A 22,571-nucleotide genomic window follows, 5' to 3' on the forward strand; every position below is an offset into this window, starting at 1 on the left:
CCTCATTTGTGTTTATATGGACATACTTATACAGTAGACGTTCAAGATGATAAAATGTGTAGGTTTATTAGATTACAAAACAAACTGTTTCGAAACACCGTATCGAAACATTACATTGTACTGTTTCATTTGTTTCGAAACATTTACGTGTTTCAGTTTGCCCATCTCTACTTGCAAGCTTTCATTAAGCCAGAAAAAACGTCGCAGATGGTACTACTGCGGCAAAGAGTTTCACCTATCAACTTTGGACAGTTTTGACATGTGGGTGAACTTCTGTGATTCGGAAGCAGCGTGAGTTGGCCGGCTTGTGGTTGATGTGACAACTTGTGCAATCGTATGTAGCTAGAGTTGATAAACATTTAATTAATCGCAACTGTCGTATAGAATCGTGGTAGGACTAAAGAGTGTCCGTAACGGTATTTGTGTTTTCTATAAGTGTAAGTTATCGCTATGGTTGTTAGGCAGTACAATGAAGAGCTTAAGTATTTGGAGAAGATTTCGCCAAGTTGTTGGAAAATTAAGAAAGGTTTCCAACCAAACATGAATGTGAGTTAACATAGAATAAATGTATGTTGTTTGCTGGTATTGTAGGTCAGTTGTTCGACTATTGCTAATATTACTACGTTGAATTATATTGCTCATTTTAATAGGTTGAAGGCGTGTTCTATGTTAATAATCACCTGGAAAAATTGATGTTCGATGAGCTTCGCAATGCATGTCGGCCTGGCATGGTTGGAGGCTTTCTACCTGGTGTAAAACAAATAGCTAATGTGGCTGCCTTGCCGGGTATTGTAGGAAGATCAGTTGGTCTTCCGGATGTGCATTCCGGCTATGGTTTTGCGATAGGTGAGTAATGTTTACTGCTGTGCGTAGGGGTACGCGATAATTATTACTATCGTCAAAATCCAATATTTCAGGTAACATGGCAGCTTTTGATATGGGTGATCCAAAATCAGTAGTGTCTCCAGGAGGAGTCGGTTTCGATATAAATTGTGGTGTGAGGCTCTTGAGGACGAATCTTCATGAAAGGGATGTTCAGCCTGTTAAAGTAAGTTAAACTTTAGTTTTTTATGAAGATATTATACGCACCTGCTTACGTAATTCGCTTGCATCGTACTGAACTTCAGGAATTGGAAATCCATAGCAATTCAGATACACACCACACTTTTGAAGTGGCAAAGTTTACCTTCCATATTTAAATGCAGTTAGTTTTTACTTAGATTTCTTCATAATTTTCATGGTTCATTCTTTATAGTGCAGGATGATTACTGGTATTGTAGAGCAGGAAGTGGAAGTTAAATGTATAGGAAAGATATTGCAGTATTATTAATGTAGCCATTGGTGCTGATTTTATGTGGTGTAGTAGGCAAGAGTTTATTGGAGACCTTTTTCTTTCATAAATCTATTCATACATATATTTTATTTATTCATCCTTAGACAAATTTCTTTGTATGGACACACACACACACACACACACACACACACACACACACACACACACACGGAGGAGAAACTCATGTTATCAATGCATATACACTATTTGACACCGAAGTACCCTATGCAAGACAAGATTAAAGTAGGCTAACAAAAAATGTGATTATGACAAGATAGCATTAAGTTATGCATCATAGTACACCTTTAGTAGTGTCAGTGTTTACTGTGTTAGACATCTTCATTTTGAATGTGTTTGAGCTATTTTCAGAAAATATATTGTCAATGTGATTTTCCCCAGGGAAAGTACTTACCTGTTACTACACCCAAAGACTTCTAACTGCTTGTTTGCGTTCTGAACTTCAGGATGATATTTTCGATGTAAGGTTTTCTGCTGGTATGGACCTCAATGTTCATTATTTTTGTTCCATTTATGAAGAAATTTTTACTGCTCAAATACTGGGTTGCTTTTTCCTGTATGCAGAGCAAGTATTTTCTCCAGTTCATTATCAATGCTACCAGTAGCTATAGGAGATCTATTATCGTCGTCATAGATGATACATGCACCATCTGGTGTACTCTTTATCATTTATGTAAAGAATCAGTAGCAATGGCCCCAGTGCTGTCCATGGAAATCTACTACATAGTTCTGGTTAATGCTACCAATGGAACATAAGTAAACGGGATAGAGATAGGAAGGGCCTTATATGAAGTCCATGTTCCTTTAAAACCATTGATATATCAAAACTACGTTAATTTTAAAGTGTCTTGGTAGCATCTTAATACCAGCATTATTGTTGTACATATCAAAGAGTTTTCAGAATAAGGAAAAGTTGTATGTCAGCAACACAACAGCTGGAGCAGTCCTCATTCACATGTGGTACATTTATACTTGTTTTATTAATACTTTCTTTTACTATTCTGGTTTAAAACATTAAATATATCAACCAGCCAGTGTAAAAATGAAAATTACATGCAAACACTTGTTATTTACAGGAGTATTTAGAATGTGCTTGAGTATTGGAAATACTGAGAGAGATTACTGTCACGTGTTGGAGGTGGGAAAACTTCTGAACTTTTTAGTAGTAACAACAACATATCCAACATCTAATATCAATTTTAAAGAATGAGCAAGTTGAAAGAAATAAAAGTTTCTGATTTTTCATGTGTGGCATGCTGTTGTCGCATGGAGGACATCCTGTGAATTCATTCTTCTCAGGATTTGTCACGGAAAGTAAACACATATCGACTCATTTGTTAAAGTTGCAGTGTTGCAACATTAAAGTCGACCAAAATTGTTAACTGTCAATAAATTTAGTCCCATTTTGTTGCTGGTCCAGGAATTATCTTCAAAATTTCGTAATGGGTGTCAGGTATCTGAAACCATTACTTTTCCCATATGAACAAATTGGGAACCTTTGGCTCATGCATAACATAAACTTTCACAGTATTGTGGTAAATTTGTGCTCTGTAGTGAACACCCTCGTAATTTAGTCCCTACTGGTTGATAGCTAGGTAGAGTGTGGCACCATTTATTCCCAAAGAGATTGCCGCCTTGCGATGGGCTTGGTGGTGAGCTCTTCAGTAGTTTCAATGAAACTCCTGCGGGATTTCAGCCGGACACGTTGTTATCGGTGCATATGCATCGGGTGTCGAGGATCATTCTTTTGTTTTGATCTTTCGACCTCGGCGGCTACTTGAGGAGGGATCTGCAGGATTTCAACTACCTTTTACAACTTGCAGGTCATTAAACCGGCTGCGCACTGGAGTAACTGGGTGCAAATCAAACCTATTTAAATGGGGTTACAGTAATAGCGATAGGTGCGAATGCGGAGCAATACAGGACTTGGACCACCTACTGATCTGCCCAGATATGTCTATAACATGCACTAAAGAAGATATTTTGAAAGTCAATGACAAAGCAATCTGCGTTGCTAATTACTGGGAATGGAAGATATAATTGGTGCATCCGGACACAGAAGTAGAAGAAGAAAATAGCTAGGTTCAAAAAATGTACCATACTAGCCTCAACTCCAAAAGTAGGCTGACTTAATCAGAAGAAGGGGCATATTTTTTACACTGTGTGGACAGTGGTTTTGATTTCATTATGTGAAATGATGAAATTACAGGCTTTTCTTGTTAATTTTTTTATGAATTGTTCATAAATATCGATGTTCTTAATTAGATGAGATATTTGCAGCAAGACCGGTAAAATCTTTGTCGTTCTGAACAGCTGGGACATTTTCTCCTTAGCTCATTACTGTTCTCGTGAAAAAGTTGTTAGTTCCCCACTACTGCATCAACTCCCTTTCCATAGTGTGTGAAATACTTCCTTGAAAACTTTATATAGTTTTTCATAGACAGCAAGTGTAGAACATTGGCCATGTATCTGCTTTTAAATGCAGAGGCATGGCTGTTACTGCAAATTACCTTTTCAGAAAATTTGTAACTGTTAGTTCAGTACTGAAAATCCTAAATAGGATCAGTGGAAGTAAAAATTCATTGTTCTTGTTCTTAGTGTTGAAACAAAGAAGGAATATTTGACATTTTCCTTTAAAGAATAAGGCCACTCTGAGTACAGAACACTTTCTTTAGGTAACAGTACTCATAATTTCGTTCCTGTATTCACATGAGACATGGAAAAATTGCTCAGCAAAAATGCAGTTACCACTTGTTTCCGGTTTATTATTCTCAAATGCTGCAGCATGTATTCATTGGAAATTTATGTGGGCCTTAAAGCTTGGTAGATCTTGTACTGCCTTCAAATAGATCTCAGACAGGACTTCTCTAGTAGAAAGTTTTAATCTTTGCTGTATCAGCAAAAGATTGTTACAGCAGCTTAAATAGGTGTATTTTAGGCTTAAGTCTGAAAATAGTGCATGTGTACTCTGCACTTGCATTGATCAGATAGTGTGTTTTTCGGAAGTAAAACATTCTTTGATTGATAGTTACAAAATTTGGAGAAATTGATAAGCTCTTTGTTTTCTTCTTTAAAAAATGAGAAAATTACTTGTAAGAACATGGTCATATAGTGCATATGTTGTAACTTTTCCTGGATTCCATTCTCCCAGATTATGACAGTCATTCATTCTTGAACATGTATATGCAATCTGTGGTGTAAAGGAGAAATTTCTCATTTTAGAGTAATCCATTTTGGATTTTGCATTGGAATGAAAGACTTCCATGGCTAGTGATAAACCAGTGCTTTCTGTTATGCATGTTTTCTTCCCTGGTAATTTGGGCAAAGCAATTGTTCTACATATGGCCTTTCCAAGTGACTGCAGACATTGATTTGGACCCACATATCCTTGAGGATGTAGAGGGAGATTACTATTTAAGCTTACAGCCCTTTTCTTTGCCCTCAGCAGTCACTTCAGATACCTCTCTCATCAGTTTGTCTCACCTTCAGTTGTACCTTGCATCTTCATCCTTTTTGTGAGATCCACTCGTTTTCAGTTTTTGAAACTGTAGGTTTCACATTTTGGTTAGTCATGCATCTTTTGCATTTGTTTTGGACTTGCGCTAGCAGTCTTTGGCACTGTGTAGCTGTAGAAAGAAAGATGTTATAATTGATAACACAGTTGTTGCAGATAGTATTTTCAAAAAGGTGTCAGCTTCTTAACTTAGAGATAACCAACTAGACAAGGCCTGTGAAACAAGAACAGACTAAAATAAAAATAGCAATAATAAAATTAGGCAACAGTTGCATAGCACATATAAAGAAATTAACAAAGAGGGTTATATAAAAATGGAGTTGTCACACATGGAACACACTTTAATACCCAGCAAAACCTGAAGTGGAAATTTAATAAAAACCATTAAAAATTATGGTAGGGGCTTATATGTTATAACATAAACAAGAAGTGAAATTATTGAAGTATGTGCACAGGAGACAACAGGTTATTTTCTGCCATATCGAATAAAGTAAGTCTTAATTGCTTATGACGTAATTACAGATCGTAATGAAATAATTCTGTTGAATTCTGCAGATGTGTATTCAGCTACTCATTCTCCACAAAAAATGCAGTCCAAATTTCTAAATTTTATTCTTGTATTGTGGTAAAGCCTCCAAAATTGATAAATTTTTGCATACTTAAGAAAACTCTACAGTTAGCAATCTTGATTCAGTAGCCTGTTAGTGACTTGTAGCTGCTGATTTTAGCAAAATTTTATTCATTGCATAGCTTGAAGACATATTAGCACTTTTTCTTATAACTTGGGAATTTTGTTTTTCCTTCTTCGGAGGCATGTAAGCGTAACATTGAATAACAGGAAAACAAATTGCATGAATTTAAACTTTGGAGTAAAAGAATCTTGTCATAGTGTACACAGGCCTGTAATTATGTAACCTAAAGAGAATATTGTACAGACCATAACAAATATAACATAAGTGGCACCTCATGCTTTTTGTCATTTGTCAGTGTACATAGTATTCCTTACATATACTGGAGTGCTTGGCTATGGAGTCATTTCTTGGAATGATGTGGATAAGTTATGAATAGTTCCCATGCCACATCAAAGGTTCCTAATAAGTGGTCATTTAGATCATTGTGACTACACATGTAAAAAGATGTACTAATTGCACATAATTTCACCCACTTTTCTTTCATGGGCTGTCAGTCAGTCTTATTTTCAATATTAAAAATCAATGAAAACTCATAAGTATTTGATCAGAAATAAAACTATAAAACTGAAAAAAAGGAGAACCAAAGTAACATAAAAACAAGCATTTAAAGTACAGTACATAATTATTATTTATTCATTGTAATGTAGAGAATTAGATAGTACCAGTAAACAGGTAAAAATTTAATTAATTTGTAAAACTATTTTCATTCTACATTATTATTTCATCATAAACATCTTAATGGGAAATCATAAACCCCTTCTGGGGGATGCTTACTCCATTCTCAGAATAACTAATGCAAAAAGAAAAATGATGTAATGTGAAAGCCATGTGGTTGTCATGGTCCTGGCAGCAGGGGTTCACTTTTGGGGGAGGGGGGGGGGGGGTAGTAATCAGTGGGCTTGGATGTTGAACAGCATTGTTCAGAACATACATATAAATCTTCATCGAACTGTAATTTGCATTAGCAGGTGAACGACTTAAATTTTGTTTTTCTTTGTATTATGCTGAAATCCATAACATTATGCAAAATGAGGTATAAATGGATGATCTGTTATATTTTTTTTATCCCTTTACACCTACTGTCCATGTTTTATGCTATACTCCATACATGTTGTTGTGGTCAGTCCTGAGACTGGTTTGATGCAGCTCTCCATGCTACTCTATCCTGTGCAAGCTTTTTCATCTCCCAGTACCTACTGCAACCTACAGCCTTTTGAATCTGCTTAGTGTATTCATCTCTTGGTCTGCCTCTATGATTTTTACACTCCACACTGCCCTCCAATACTAAATTGGTGATCCCTTGATGCCTCAGAACATGTCCTACCAACCGATCCCTTCTTCTAGTCAAGTTGTGCCACAAACTCCTCCCCAGTCCTATTCAATACCTCCTCATTAGTTATGTGATCTACTCATCTAATCTTCAGCATTCTTCTGTAGTCCCACATTTCGAAAGCTTCTATTTTCTTCTTATCCAAACTATTTATCATCCACGTTTCATTTCCATACATGGCTACACTCCATACAAATACTTTCAGAAATGACTTCCTGACAATTAAATCTATACTCGATGTTAACAAATTTCTCTTCTTCAGAAACGCTTTCCTTGCCATTGCCAGTCTAAATTTTATATCCTCTCTACTTCAACCAACATCAGTTAGTTTGCTCCCAAATAGAAAAACTCATTTACTACTTTAAGTGTCTCATTTCCTAATCTAATTCCCTCAGCATCACCCGACTTAATTCGACTACATTCCATGATCCTCGTTTTGCTTTTGTTGATGTTCATCTTATATCCTCCTTTCAAGACACTGTCCATTCCGTTCATCTGCTCTTCCAAGTCCTTTGTTGTCTCTGACAGAATTACAATGTCATCGGCAAACCTCAAAGTTTTTATTTCTTCTCCATGGATTTTAATACCTACTCCAAATTTTTCTTTTGCTTCCTTTACTTCTTGCTCAATATACGGATTGAATAACATCGGAGACAGGTTACAACCCTGTCTCACTCCCTTCCCAACCGCTGATTCCCTTTCATGTCCCTCGACTCTTATAACTGCCATCTGCTTTCTGTACAAATTGTAAATAGCCTTTCGCTCCCTGTATTTTACCCGTGCCACCTTCGTTATTTGAAAGAGAGTATTCCAGTCAACATTGTCAAAAGCTTTCTCTAAGTCCACAAATGCTAGAAACGTAGGTTTGCCTTTCCTTTATCTAGCTTCTAAGATAAGTCGTAGAGTCAGTATTGCCTCACGTGTTCCAATATTTCTACGGAATCCAAACTGATCTTCCCCGAGGTTGGCTTCTAGTAGTTTTTCCATTCGTCTGTAAAGAATTTGCGTTAGTACTTTGGAGCTGTGGCTTATTAAACTGATAGTTCGGTAATTTTCACATCTGTCAACACTTGCTTTCTTTGGGATTGGAATTATTATATTCTTCTTGAAGTCTGAGGGTATTTTGCTTGTCTCATACATCTTGCTCACCAGATGGTAGAGTTTTGTCAGGACTGGCTCTCCCAAGGCTGTTGTCTACTCCGGGGGCGTTGTTTCGACTCAGGTCTTTCAGTGCTCTGTCAAACTCTTCACGCAGTATCATATCTCCCATTTCATCTTTATCTACATCCTCTTCCATTTCCATAATATTGTCCTCAAGTACATCGCCCTTGTATAGACCCTCTATATACTCCTTCCACCTTTCTGCTTTCCCTTCTTTGCTTAGAACTGGGTTTCCATCTGAGCTCTTGATATTCATACAAGTGGTTTTCTTTTCTCCAAAGGTCTCTTTAATTTTCCTGTAGGCTGTATCTATCTTGCCCCCTAGTGAGATAAGCCTCTACACCCTTACATTTGTCCTCTAGCCATCCCTGCTTAGTCATTTTGCACTTCTTGTCGATCTCATTTTTGAGACATTTGTATTCCTTTTTGCCTGTTTCATTTACTGCATTTTATATTTTCTCCTTTCATCAATTAAATTCAATATTTCTTCTGTTACCCACGGATTTCTACTAGCCCTTGTCTTTTTACCTACTTGATCCTCCGCGGCCTTCACTACTTCATCCCTCAAAGCTACCCATTCTTCTTCTACTGTGTTTCTTTCCCCCATTCCTGTCAATTGTTCCCTTATGCTCTCCCTGAAATTCTGTACAACCTCTGGTTTAGTCAGACTAGATACATATCTTGCTATATAATCCAGTTATTACTTGTGTGAAAGGGTGAAATTTAACCTTGCACGAAAAAGTTGGATATGCTAAAGAAGACGACATTAGTTTTTATCTGCTTATGTGGTTCATACTGTTTTAAGTCATATGTTCAACAATGAAATGATGGTGTGGCACATGATTGGAAGAATTAGTGTATTTACATCAAATGTACATGGATGCCAGAAAAAGAAAAAAGAAAAAAAAAAATCCAAAGGTCCTGGGTACCGTCGTCAATGAACTATAACTTTTTTCTGTTATTTTTTCAACTCTGGCTATAATTTCTTAATATGAAAAATTGTACCAAGGTTCAGAACCTGTGTTAAATGTAGGTTCCCTTATAAATTGATGGATGAGTTCTTTGGAAGATCATAGGAAAGCAATGGCTTATCACTTCCAATGGGGCTGTGCCTAGGAAAGCACTGCAGTATTCACACTAATCTTTGGATCGAGGATAACTTTCTCCCATAAAAATTGTCTCAAAGCTTTAAAAAAGGATGGCTTATACTGTTTTAATTACAGGAGCAGTTAGCTCAGAGCATGTTCGATCATATTCCTGTTGGTGTTGGTTCAAAGGGAATAATCCCTATGAATGCAAGAGATATGGAAGAGGCACTGGAAATGGGAATGGATTGGTCACTTCGTGAAGGTATTTGGTGGCATTTGTCTTTTTTTAGTTAATACTTGCTAAATAATATTATGTGAAAGAGAAATGCTTCAGATTAGATGAAATAACAATTTTGTGTGCATAGTTTTCTTCCTATAATGTTTTCACTGTGGAAATGGAACATTTCCATCTCCTTTTTACTGTTGAATTCTATTTATATTTGCAGTCTCTAAAAACTGCAGTCCTAATGTGGCAAGTTATTTTTACTACAAAATGCTCTATTTTATTAATATTTCAAGCTATTAACATTTGTCTTTATAGAAAAATTATATTCAATACGTGCAAATCCAGAATGAAATGGAGGGCACTGAAATAGTGACTATAGTGTAATTTTTATTTTCTTTGTGTTGTCATGAACATTTCTAGTTATAAAAATTTCAGAACTATGAATTTGTGAGCTTGGTACTTTTAAACCAAGAAAACATTCTCTTGTTGATATGAAGCAGCAGTAACATTTGTAGACGATTTTGAACTTTGTGATATGAATATAGGCTAGGACACTGGGAATAAAACTTAAATGCTTGTATTTCAGAGAAATACTGCAAGAACAAAGAGAAATACTATATGGCAGATATTTAAAGATTTATCAGAAAATTTTGGAGAATGGCTAACAGTATGTGTTAATTTATTTACGCACGGACTTTGAAGGATATTTTAACATATTTAACAAAGGTCATATGGATTCTTTGATTCAGGTTATGTATGGGCTGAAGATAAAGAACACTGTGAGGAGTACGGCCGCATGTTGAATGCTGATCCAAGTAAAGTCAGCATGAGAGCAAAGAAGAGAGGACTGCCTCAGCTAGGTACCTTGGGAGCAGGGAATCACTATGCTGAGATACAGGTAGTTGATGAGATCTACGATAAGTGGGCTGCCAGTAAAATGGGAATAGAAATGAAAGGACAGATATGTGTCATGATTCATTCAGGAAGCAGAGGCTTTGGGCATCAGGTTGCTACAGGTGAGATATTCATTAATGTGAGTTTTTGTGATATTATTTTATGCAAACCTTGTAAACTACATTTAACCTTTGGTTTAACTGTTAACCTGTGTACTGTCAACGAGATACATGATGCAATTTTAGAAACATGCTTTATTGTATTGCTGGTTAGAGTTCGTATGATACCAGTACAAAGCCAATTTCCTAAATATGGTTCACACTACTTAATTGGAATGACCAAGCTACTGCATAATTTGCATGTTCTTTTTCCTTGACAATAAGCAGATAAGTTAGGTTTGTAACACTCAGTCTGCATCTCCATAAATACCCATGCACAATGTGTTGTCGAGAGTAGTTTGATATATGAGAGGTGGATGTAGCAGAACTGTCATCTGCCTTCAAATACCAGTTGTTCATATTCATCCAACAATGTTTTGAGATAACTTAGTCGTCTTTCTTCCAGTGTCTGCCATTTATGTTAACACAGCATCTGTTACACTAAAACATGAACTAAACATACTTGTTACTGTTCTAGCAGCATGTTTCTGGATTAGTGGACATCTACTGGCATATGTACATCACGGGGAGTAAGCATAAGTCATCCCCAACAGTCAGCAGCGCTGTTGGCAACTTTCAGCTGTGTAGTGCAAAAGGCTGCAGGCAAAAACAGTAGTTGCCTGTGTAAATGCAACAACACTGAGGCATTGCCACAGATATTTGCAAAACCACATTGTGCATGAGAAGCTGATGTGCCCAGCCCATCTTATATTGACTAGACTACAACATATTCTAAGATTTCTGTAGCAGACAGACTGCCATTTCCTAGAACCCTTCGACTGAGCTAGGTGGCGCAGTGGTTAGCACACCGGGCTTGCATTCGGGAGGGTGGCACTTCAAACCCACATCTGGTCATTGTGATTCAGGTTTTCTGTGATTTCCCTAAATTGCTTCAGCCAAATGCTGGGATGGTTCCTTTGAAAGGACATGGCCAATTTCCTTACCTCTCCTTCCCTCATCCAATGGGACCGATGACCTCACTGTTTGGTCCCCTCTCCCAAATCAGTCAGTCAAACCAGAACCCTTCAAATAAATACACAAATAAAAAAAGTTTTAAATCACCTCGGTTCCGAGAGTTCCAGAACCTGTACAGAAAATTGGAATAGAGATCAACATAAACATCATTTTCACCCTTTTTATCACTCATGCAAACCACACATTGCATGTTGCACCACCATACAGCAAGACTTTCAGAGATGGTGGTACAGATTGCTGTACACACCTGTACTTCTAATACCCAGTAGCACATCCTCTTGCATTGATGCATGCCTGTATTCGTCATGGCGTACTATTCACAAGTTCATCAAGGCATTGTTGGTCCAGATTGTACCACTCCTCAACGGCAATTTGGCGTAGATCCTTCAGAATGGTTGGTGGGTCACGTCATCCATAAACAGCCCTTTTCAATCTATCCTAGGCTTGTTCGATGTTGTTCATGTCAGGAGAATATGCTGGCCACTCTAGTTGAGAAATGTTGTTATCCTGAAGTAAGTCATTCACAAGATGTGCATGATGGGGGCGCGAATTGTCGTCCATTAAGATGAATGCCTTACCAGTATGTTGCCGATATGGTTGCACTATCAGTAGGAGGATGGCATTCATGTATCATACAGCTGTTACGGCATCTTCCATGGCCACCAGTGGCATACGTCAGCCCTGCGTAATGCCACCCCAAAACAGCAGGGAACCTCCACGTTGCTGCACTCGCTGGACGGTGTGTCTAAGGTGTTCAGCCCGACCAGATTGCCTCCAAACACGTCTCTGATGATCGTCTGGGTGAAGGCATATGTGACACATTCGTGAAGACAACGTGATGCCAGTCCTGAGCAGTCCATTTGGCATGTTGTTTGGCCCATCTGTACAATACTGCATGATGTGGTTGCAAAGATGGACCTCGCCATCGATGTCGGGAGTGAAGTTTCCTGTGATCGAAATGCGGTATTGACTATTTAGGCATGGTTGAACTACAGACTACACGAGCTGTGTACTTCCTACCTGGTGGGATGACTGGAACTGATCAGCTGTTGGACCCCCTCTGACTAATAGGTGCTGCTCATGCACAGTTGTTTACTTCTTTGGGCAGATTTAGTGACATATTTGAACAGTCAAAGGGACTGTGTCTGTGATACAATATCCACAGTCAACGTCTATCATCCAGAGTTCTGGGAACTGGGGTGATGCAAACTTTTTGATGTAAGTATTGCATCTGAATACCACCCTTCATTGCTTGTACAGTAACATTTGCTGAAAACGGTCACAACAAATCTTGTAATGTTATTAGTGGTTATTAGTGGACAACGTGGCTCATTGTTCAGTACCTTCCAGAAATCTGTCGGATAACATGAGTCTACTATTCACATGATATTGTGTGTGAAAACAGTGAGTTGTTTTTCACGAAAGTGGCTTTTTCTTGAATCTGCACTGATACTTCAATAGAAGCTACTTTCCCTCTAGGAACAACGTAATGGTGAAGCTTAAAATATGTTCTAGGATCCTATCATGGATGTTACCAATATTGGTACATAATTTTGCATGTAGATTTATTTTATTTACTTGTCCTTAGACCATTCTGTCCAAAAGTATAACTTGTCATACTACATTACAGAAATAATATTTACGTTTATAAAGCATATACAAACTAAGATTAGGTTAGGGTAGGGCAGAAGTTGGCCATGGCCTTATCAGTGGGATCATCAGAGTATTCAACTTCACAGTATGGAAAAACCAAAGTCAGTATGTCTGAATGAGTACTTGTCATCCCAAATGCAAGTCCAGTGGATTAACACTTCCTTAGACATCGAAGCCGGTATGATTTTGAAAGAAAACTACGTGTACCTAGTCTATAAGGAGGTTATATCATGCACAAGAAATACAATCAATTATGTACCTGGAACATGAAACTTTGTTACACTTCTGAAAAATATACACACAACACTTGCCAGTACCAGAACCATCACTACCCGTCTTGCAACATATTCCTTTCTCTAAGGCAGTATATTGTTCTGCGTGTGAAACAGAGAAAATGGGAAGCCAAAAGTAGAAATATTTCTGTGCAAGGACACACAGCATAGATTGTAGATATGTTAAAAGATCATTTACACTGTAGAAATACTTTATAACAAGAAATGTTTCTAACTTTGTTGTAAGAGATGTTTCCTTCTCAAACCTCTTTATGTATACTGAGCGTACATTGTAAAGAATGACATGAAAGTTCCACATCTTTAAGTGCTGTTCTTACCTGCTGTATATGGTGGAGCCTGCAATTATGCGTGGTTACTGTCGGATCGTTCCATGCCAAGTGGTCTGCAGATTACTGTATGACTCTTGGATTTTATTGCAGTTTTGTGTGAACATTTGCACATGTCCTGAATTAACATTGGTGACATTTTACTTTCGTCAGTTTAATACTTAGAGAGATGCAGTAATTTTTTTGACCCCATAGCGCAACTATTGTCAGGGCTCCTGTGAGTTTTCGGCAAATTCGAGAGCTGATATCTCGGGCAGTATAATCTTGAAAAAGAAAAAAACTAGGTCATCTTGTTAAAACTTTTTATGCTTGCTTAAGCATAACAGTAAAAAAAAAAAAACTTTTCCTCTGCATAATTTTAAGCAAAGTCAACTGGAAAAATAGATGCTTGAAAAAATGTGAAATTAAGCTTTTTATATCACTGAAAGTAATTACAGGATTAACATTAAACTTATCACACATCAACTTACTAATAAAAGATCTTAAAATAAAAAATTTTAGTCTCCTGCTGCTTTCCAGTAACTTACAAATTGAGGCCTAAGTTAACAATTTTTCTAAAACGCTAAAAATCGATTTTTTGGCCCACTTTTACAAAAACATCTTTAAAGTGTTTCTAAAATCTGTGTTAGAAAGACAATGCTCTAATCCACCTAAAAACCTATATTTTGTTTTGCAATGCAAGCATATAAGGCTTAAAAAAAGAATGACAGGGTAGAGGTGTGTCGAAAATGGGCCCATTTTCCGGCGGTACTTAAATTTGACATCTTTTCTTATCTTCTGCAGTTGTTTAGTAGTTTCTGGGAAAGGCACTATGACAAGGCTTTCACAATTTAACTGTATATTATGATGATTATGGTAGTAAAATTAACATCTGCTGCACAATTGGTATTAAGTCTTCAGGTTTTATGTGTACTTTGTCACATTTTGTAGTTTTTGAAGAACTTCAGAGGTCTTCCTGAATTTTTTCTTATGGATTCATATTATAGAGAACTATTAGTATGTCTTTTTGCTGTGTAATGCTATTGATGCACCAGTTTAATTCTGGTTTAAGGTAAAATGTACTTGGTGTCAGTATAATTTGCAGTTATGTGGAACATTAATGTGCAGATCAAAAGTTGTAAAAGTCTGTTGCTATGGTCCATGGTGCATCCCAGTTGCCATAGGGGCAATGTTCAATACCTGGGCAACAGGAACCAGGGTAGTTTTCTTGACCCCAAGTTCACAAGCTTGGTGAGTGTTTCTTTAAGTTTCTAAAACTGTTGGTGGCCATAGCTAGAAGAGGTCTCTTTCAAGATTCTGAGCTTATGTGTACTTGAATTTTTTACAGGTTTCATTAATTTGCTGTAGAATGCCATGAGGAAAACTGCTTCTGGTCAGATGTCACTGATGGGATTGTTTGAGAAGAAATTTGATAAGACAGAAACCAAAAAAATTAACTTTCCAAATGTGATCACTTCAGATTATTAGAGCCGCAAAAATTGAGAAAACTGTTTTTTTATTGGATCCATTGTTCAGTTTCATTGTTGATAAAAATAGCTTTGTAGGGATGAATGTTGTAGAACTGCCTAAAAAACAGAAGACTGCTTATTTGCAGTTTTTCTGACTCAAGCTCATTTCTTAGTTATCAGTACTTTGGATATTAGCTTCCACAGAAAGTACTAAACAACTGTAGAACATAATAAGAGATGTCAGATTTGAGTACTGCCAGAAAATGGGACCATTTGCAGTGCACTTTAGACTTGTCATTCTTTTGTAGGGCCTTGTATGGACGCTTTGACCGCTCAGCAAGGGAGGTAAATGTTAACACTAGAATTGATGGATTTTTTGAACCCCTCAAAACCACTGTCAGGACAAAAATTCCTGTCTCTAGTTGATGCTTCTACAGCTGTTCTTAGTTTTCCTTTTTTTATGGGCTGATTTTTTAATAAAATTCACTCCCTGACTATTATTTAACTTTTAATTCTAAACATTAAGCAGAGTCGTGCTAGACTGTTACAGTCCATTCTATATCTATATATAAAACCCTCGTGTGTGTTGGTAATGGACAGGCCTTGCTTCATGACTGCCCACTGCCGTGGCCTCATCCTATTAGTAAGGGAGTTCTGTTGCAGTATGTGGCAGTGGCTGAGTGTAGTGAGCAAAAATCTGTGAACTATGGAGCAATAAATATTCTTAGAGAAAGCTGTTTGTTCTGTGACTTACGAACTTGGCCATACATGTGAAAATGGGTTTATTGTTTCATTCGTCCAACATAATGCAAGGTATACGCGGTTTTGCCATTCAGGCTTCAGTAACAGTGTAATATCAGATAGATCAGTTTGAATCTTTCAGTACATTTTCATTTATCACACTTCACCACCGATCAGCAGAGACACAAAAAAAAGAAAAATCCAGATAGTCAGAGATAAAAACACTTGTAACTAACAAATGAGTAATTGAATGGTACGCTACAGTGATTTTGGATAAACATTTTGCTTATTCTTCATGAGTATAATCCTTCAGTATTTAGCATGTTTTAATAATTTTGCTAATGCCTAATAAAAAAGTAACTTCCATCCTTTTACAGCTTCATTTGAATATTATTATGTTAAGACAAAATTACTGAACTAGCATTGGCCCCATGGTGTTACTTGCAGTTAAATGTAATAGCTTTTTCGAAGAGAACAAGGTGTTCCAGATTGCACATTATACTGAGAGCTGTCAACTAATTCCACCTACCACAATATGGGTGAAACACTTTGAGTACTCTTATCACTATCACATTACATTGTGAATGAAAAGACAAAAATACATTCACATATACAGTGAAGTTTGTAAGTTGTCGTTATTTAGCTTTACCTAAGAGTTTTTATTGCTCTGTCGCAAGTCAAGCTACACACTGGTCAATAAATGACATGATTTTCATATTTCTAATGCCTACTCTTGCATCACAGGCATATGAGAATTCTTAAAAAATAGTTGGAGTTATAGGTTTCACAGGACACAGTGGCCAATGTGAAGTGACCAGTTTTCGTCCAAAGAGCTGGGCTTGTTCATTAGTTTGTTCGGAAGAGGAGGCCAACAACTGTTTGTCACATTGCGGCCAGTTTGCAATGACAATGTGTAAGCCCTGCAATGTTTCTCAAACGATTTAACAGAAACTATTTGGTAACAAATTTCATTCTCACTTGATTTGTAGTTTTCTTCATCAGGTTCATTATGATGTACCCATAATTTTGTTAATGGTCATAGTTATTGTGATATTTACGTGGAAGTAATATGCTGCGCGAAGTTTGAAAAAGTTTGCAGTGGAAAAATATGGGTTGCTATGATTTTGCATCTGGTGCATATTACATAATATGTTGCAGTGTATGAAATTTAGTGAAAATATTAAATATTTCTTTAGACTTGATTGGCGATCTGTCACCATTCTCGAGAAAATTGATCTGACGTTGGTCTTATTTGCAATAGCATTGCACCAGTGATAAAGCCAAAGTGAAATACCCACAACATTCCTCATATTTTGTGTATGGTTTGAGATATCAAAATGAGATTTTGCCAAATGATAGTACACAAAGAGGAGAGTATTTCGTCATATGGTTATTATGCAAAACTTCATTATCTTCCATGGTATTGCACAACTACTGACTTTTCTGACGGACTGTAATTTTTAAGGACCATAGATAGCTGATGAAATGAAATGCTATCGGTTTTGGAACAACATAAGTGAAGTCATGACATTTATTTTGTACCAAGGATGTGCTTTCTCTTAAGATGCTGACCTTACTTTTCCTCAGTTCCTCAATAAACCACTGTTTCAGATTTCTCTCACAGTTGTGTCTGCACTACATGTTAGTGAAGTGAGACACTGTAAACTATGCTGAGTTTTGGCAAAAGAAGCAAATTTTGATGTGGCCACAAGATAAATACGTGGGTTTTACTCAAAATTCCGCACTTGTCACTCTCATGTGATAGTTACATATGGTTAACAAACCAGGGGAAAATAAATCACAGAAATCTACCAAAAATGTGAGCATAGGCTTCAGTTCAGAACGGCATTTCCCCTCCACCACTTGGCATTTCCCCTACAGTGCTTTGAGCAAACTCCCATCACTGTCACACTCCCCACTCTTCCCCAGCCAACAGCGCATCTAGTGAACATAAAATTTTGTGTCCACTATACCGATGCACTTGCATCAGGTGTAAGGGGCATTCTATAAGTAATGCAACATTTTTCCTTTATGAAAGCGGGTTGGTTTTATTGAGGATTTCAATGCATATTATTCCCCACTCTTTCGTCTACAGAAGCCTATTTTTTGACATAATCTCTGTTTAGTGTGACAGCCTTATATCACCTTACAGGGAGTGCCTGTGTGCTTGCATGGTGCCACTGTACTGGTAGGCCATGGAGCTAATGTCTTCCTGCATCAATAATCTCCCCATCTTCTGTGTTCTTTCACTGGGCCAAACAGGTGGAAGGCAGAAATTGTGAGATACGGGCTGTAGGGTGGACGAGGAAGAACAGTCCGTTGAATTTTTGTGAGCTTTGCTCAGGTGTACAGGCCTCGCATTGCCCTGGAGAAGTCTGTTTGCATTTTTGTGGTAATGAACATGTTGAAGTCATTTTTTCAATTTCACGAGGGTAGGACAGTAAACTTCGGAGTTGATTGTTGTGCTGTCAGGGTGGACATCAAACGGAATAACCCTTCAGAGTCCCAGAAGCCTGTCACCGTAACTTCACCTGCTGAAGGTGCAGCTTTGAACTTTTTCTCAGGGGAGAGGTGGTGTGGTGCTGCTCCACAGATTGCTGTTTTGTTTCCAGTTCAAAGCGATGAACCCACGTTTCATTGCCTGTGATGACATTCAACAAAAATTGTCACGATCTGCCTCGTAACACATAAGCATTTTTACATAGACTGTCCTGTGTTACTCTTTATGGTCTTCTATTAGATGGTGAGGGACCTGTGGGTACACACCTTCACTTCCTTAACCGGTAGACGAGTGACTGCACTACTAACAGATGTCCAATTGAGCATTGAGCTATTTGTGATCTGTTGATCACCTCAAGTGTGTGTGTCCACATGTTCCACCATTGCAGGAGTCACAGCTGTGTAAGGCCAGCCAGCACGTGGGAGATTGGGTAGGTTTAGACCTTATTCCAATGAGGAGACATCTCACCCAGTGACTCTCCGTGACATTATGCAGGTGCCTTTGAATAGCTGTGATGCTCTAGTTTTCCACCAGGAGACTTGATGAGTCCCACCTCTAATTGACAAACCAGGGACTCCTAAGATAAGACTCGGCAAACGAATGGTAACGAAATGGGGAGCTATTAATATAAATGGGGGCTACTCTGGGAAGAAGGTAGAGCTGGCAGAGGCTGCAAGTAAGATGAGATTGGACGTTTTAGCTGTTGGTGACATTCGGGTAAGGGGTGAGAAGGAAGAGGAAGTGGGAGAATACAAGGTCTACCTGTCAGGAGTCAGAGCAGGAATAGCACAATGGGGTGTAGGGATTTTCATCAGGAAAGAAATGGAACCCAGTGTAGTTGCAATAAGGTATGTAAACGAACGACTGATGTGGATAGATTTGACAGTGTCTAGCAAGAAAATTAGGACTGTGTCAGTGTATTCGCATTGTGAAGGGACAGATCAAGATAAGATGGATAGTTTTTATGACGCACTCAGTGATGTAGTTGTTAGAGTAAAGGACAAGGACAGTGTTCTGCTCATAGGTGATTTTAATGCCAGGATTGGAAATCGAACAGAAGGGTATGAAAAGGTTATGGGTAAATGTGGAGAGGATATGGAGGCCAACAGGAACGGGAAACAGCTCTTGGATTTCTGTGCCAGTATGGGCTTAGTAATCACTCCACATTTTTGTTAAACAAAATTGGCTGAGAAAAAAAAAATGTTGCTCTACTTATTGTACACCCCTCATATATTGACGTGGAAATATCCACACATTTTTGAAGCATCGGGTTCTCTTCGCCCTCCAATTACTAGCAGCACCAACCTTATTGTTCCACTTTAGTTGCAACATAATAGAACAGTTAACCTCTCTTTACGAAATGTTCTGCCATGGTATTTTTCTCCTCTGACCTTGAGTTGTTCAGGCAGAAAGTGAAAAAATAAGCCTGTTTCATCTGCATTAAAAACAATTTTCCGTGATTGATGAAAGAGTATTTTCCCATGACTGAACAAGTCAATGTTCACAATTGCTGCACCACCTTGAACACATTTACATTGTCTGTTTTTCAACCTACCAATCTAACCATCGAATACCTTGAAATCTACACGTTCCAAATTTTGTGTGAAATGTATTGTCTTGCATGAACCATGGTACAGTCAGTTGAAATGTTCAAAATATGAGCTTTTTTCATCCACTAAGTAGCATCTTTTCCAGTTCTGGAAACTGACCATCACATTCTCATTTTCATTTGACATTTGCTGTTTCCACACATGTTGCTTCAGTTATTTTTCATTCGCTCACTTCTCTATTTAATATTGATAGAGGAATGTTCATGTTTTGTGCAATATTAACGAGCTTCGTGTATGAATTTTTGTGCAGTCCCTGAATAGTGTTCCACTATCTTCATTTGTAAGCTATCCCACTGTCTTTTTATCAGTGACAAATGGATAAACTGTTTAAAACACAAAAAAATCAGACTAAAAAAATGAAAAATTACAAGCGGAGTCAGTCAGATGCTAAAATGAACAAAGAAGTCAAGCGTTTGAATTAAGTTATTCAGTTTTCTTGACTGCTATTGAAGTTGTTGGAGCTACTACCAATCTATAGGCATTACTTCCGCCATCATTTCTACCGTAGCAAACTATCCGTGTGACTCGCAAAGTTGCCAGTTGCCAGCACTGAATAGCAGTGTCTTCTTGCATATTTCTGCACCATGTGCCCGTGAATGTCCTCCTCCCACCACTCTCGCAACTCTCAGCAGCAAAAGTTGCAGCAACCAAACAGTACCAATACCATCAAATTTGAATGCTCTAAGCAGGGAGGGAGAGTGCATGAACAAGTTGGTTTAACATGTATTTAATGCAGTTGGGACTGGCAGATCCAAAAATGGATAAACTATGTGGAAAAATGGAGTAATAAGGGATATACTAACCAGATTCCAGTGTAGGTGTCAGCATATACAAATACTCTCATAGCTTTCTATATGTCATTACAGTTGGTGATAATGTCCCTGTAATAGCATCATAATTACTTTTCACAATATTTTACACATCTTTGTGGCGGATAATTGTTGCCAAGATTTCCTAGTATTTCTGCCAAAAATGGATTCTGTTTAGGTTGTGGCAGCTGTTACATTAATGCCAAGAATGTCTCTATTTCCATTGTACTATCTCCTCTTCGAAGTTCAAGCACTCGAGACATGGGACTATAGTGAGTAATCACAATAACAGTTATTAAGTAAGGTTATTCAGTGTGTACCATAACATGTGAAATCCGTTTTTGCTATCTATTTGTAGATGCATTGGTTGCCATGGAAAGAGCTATGAAACGTGATAACATTGAGACCAATGACAGACAGCTAGCATGTGCACATATTATGTCCCCAGAGGGTCAGGATTACCTCAAAGCTATGGCTGCAGCTGCAAATTTTGCGTGGGTCAACAGGAGCTCAATGACATTTCTCAGTCGGCAGGTAATTTATTAAATTATTGTAGAGATTAAGTTGATGAAAAATTCTAATTGGAATATAAACATTGGTCTGAGGAAAGTGAAAATAATATAAATCAGAAGTTGAACCAAAACAGCCATCATGGAATCATTTGAAAAATAACTGATATTTTACTGTGCATGTCTTAGTGGATTGTTGTGGTAGTGATCCTGGTAACAAACAAGAAGCTAAACTTATCAAACAATTTGTGTGTGACAATTTTATTCCAGGCTTTTGCTAAACAATTCCGGATGACACCTGATGACCTTGATATGCATGTAATTTATGATGTTTCCCACAACATTGCTAAAGTTGAGGAACATTATATTGATGGTAAACAGAAGACACTGTTGGTACACAGGAAGGTAAGAATAATAGCTATTGACTGACAGTGTACATTTTAAGTGATTAAAATTGTAAATATGTTCTATGTAGTTTATTGTATGTTAACTTACTCCATAAGAATTCATTCTTCCTTTGTTTCGGTTGCATTTGTTTTGTAAATCATGATGCTTTATAAGTGCATTGAAGTTTTTACAGTGTGATTCAAAGAATGTTGGTTCAACAACAGTTACACCACCATGACAAATGCCTTAAGTATTTCCAGTAAACAGTGCAAGACATATTTTGTGTTAGTCATACTTCTAATTTGTTTTACTGTCAGAATTGTAAGGTGCAGGCACTAATTTCAGAATTACTGAGAAAAATTTCATTTCAGTTTGAGGGTACTAAATAATTCTTGTGGAAAGGAGGATTCTCCAGTAGAAGAGTTCTGAGGTGTGAGAATTACATTCTGAATGAGGAGTTTAGACTTTCTTTACAAAGGTTTTATTGATGCCCATTTAAAGTTCTTTGATTTAAATGAGGAAAAAGCTACCAGAGTCTCGTTTCCTAATCTAATTCCTTCAGCACCACCTGATTTAATTAATCTAAATTCCATTATCCTTTTGCTTTGCTGACGATCATCTTATACCCTCCTTTACAAGACACTGTCCATTCCGTTCAACTGCTCTACCAAATCCTGTGCCATCTCTAAGAGAATTAAAATGTAATCAGAAAACCTCAAAATTTTCATTTCTTCTCCCTTTATTTTAATTCCTACCCAAAGTTTTCTTAAGTTTTTTACTGCTTGCTCAATGTAAAGAATGAATAAGATCGGGGATGGGCTAAAATTCTGTTTCACTCCCTTCTCAACCACTGCTTCTTTGCTGCCGCCCCCCCCCCCCCCCCCCCCCCACACACACACACACACA

General features: G+C 37.6%; 1 protein-coding gene across 1 annotated transcript in view; it reads left to right on the forward strand.

Annotated features, from left to right (window-relative positions):
- Window positions 1-241: 241 nt before the first annotated feature.
- Window positions 242-22,571, forward strand: part of LOC126175893 (RNA-splicing ligase RtcB homolog) — a 70,884-nt gene continuing 48,554 nt past the window's right edge. Inside the window, exons 1-7 of the mRNA XM_049922953.1 lie at window positions 242-546; window positions 651-846; window positions 918-1,048; window positions 9,272-9,398; window positions 10,112-10,378; window positions 21,128-21,303; window positions 21,549-21,683. Of these exons, the coding sequence (XP_049778910.1) occupies window positions 451-546; window positions 651-846; window positions 918-1,048; window positions 9,272-9,398; window positions 10,112-10,378; window positions 21,128-21,303; window positions 21,549-21,683 (1,128 nt within the window). The 5' untranslated portion in view covers window positions 242-450. The remainder of the gene's footprint in view (window positions 547-650; window positions 847-917; window positions 1,049-9,271; window positions 9,399-10,111; window positions 10,379-21,127; window positions 21,304-21,548; window positions 21,684-22,571) is intronic.

Source organism: Schistocerca cancellata, chromosome 1, assembly GCF_023864275.1.
Source record: "Schistocerca cancellata isolate TAMUIC-IGC-003103 chromosome 1, iqSchCanc2.1, whole genome shotgun sequence".
NCBI classification, from domain to species: Eukaryota; Metazoa; Arthropoda; class Insecta; order Orthoptera; family Acrididae; genus Schistocerca; species Schistocerca cancellata.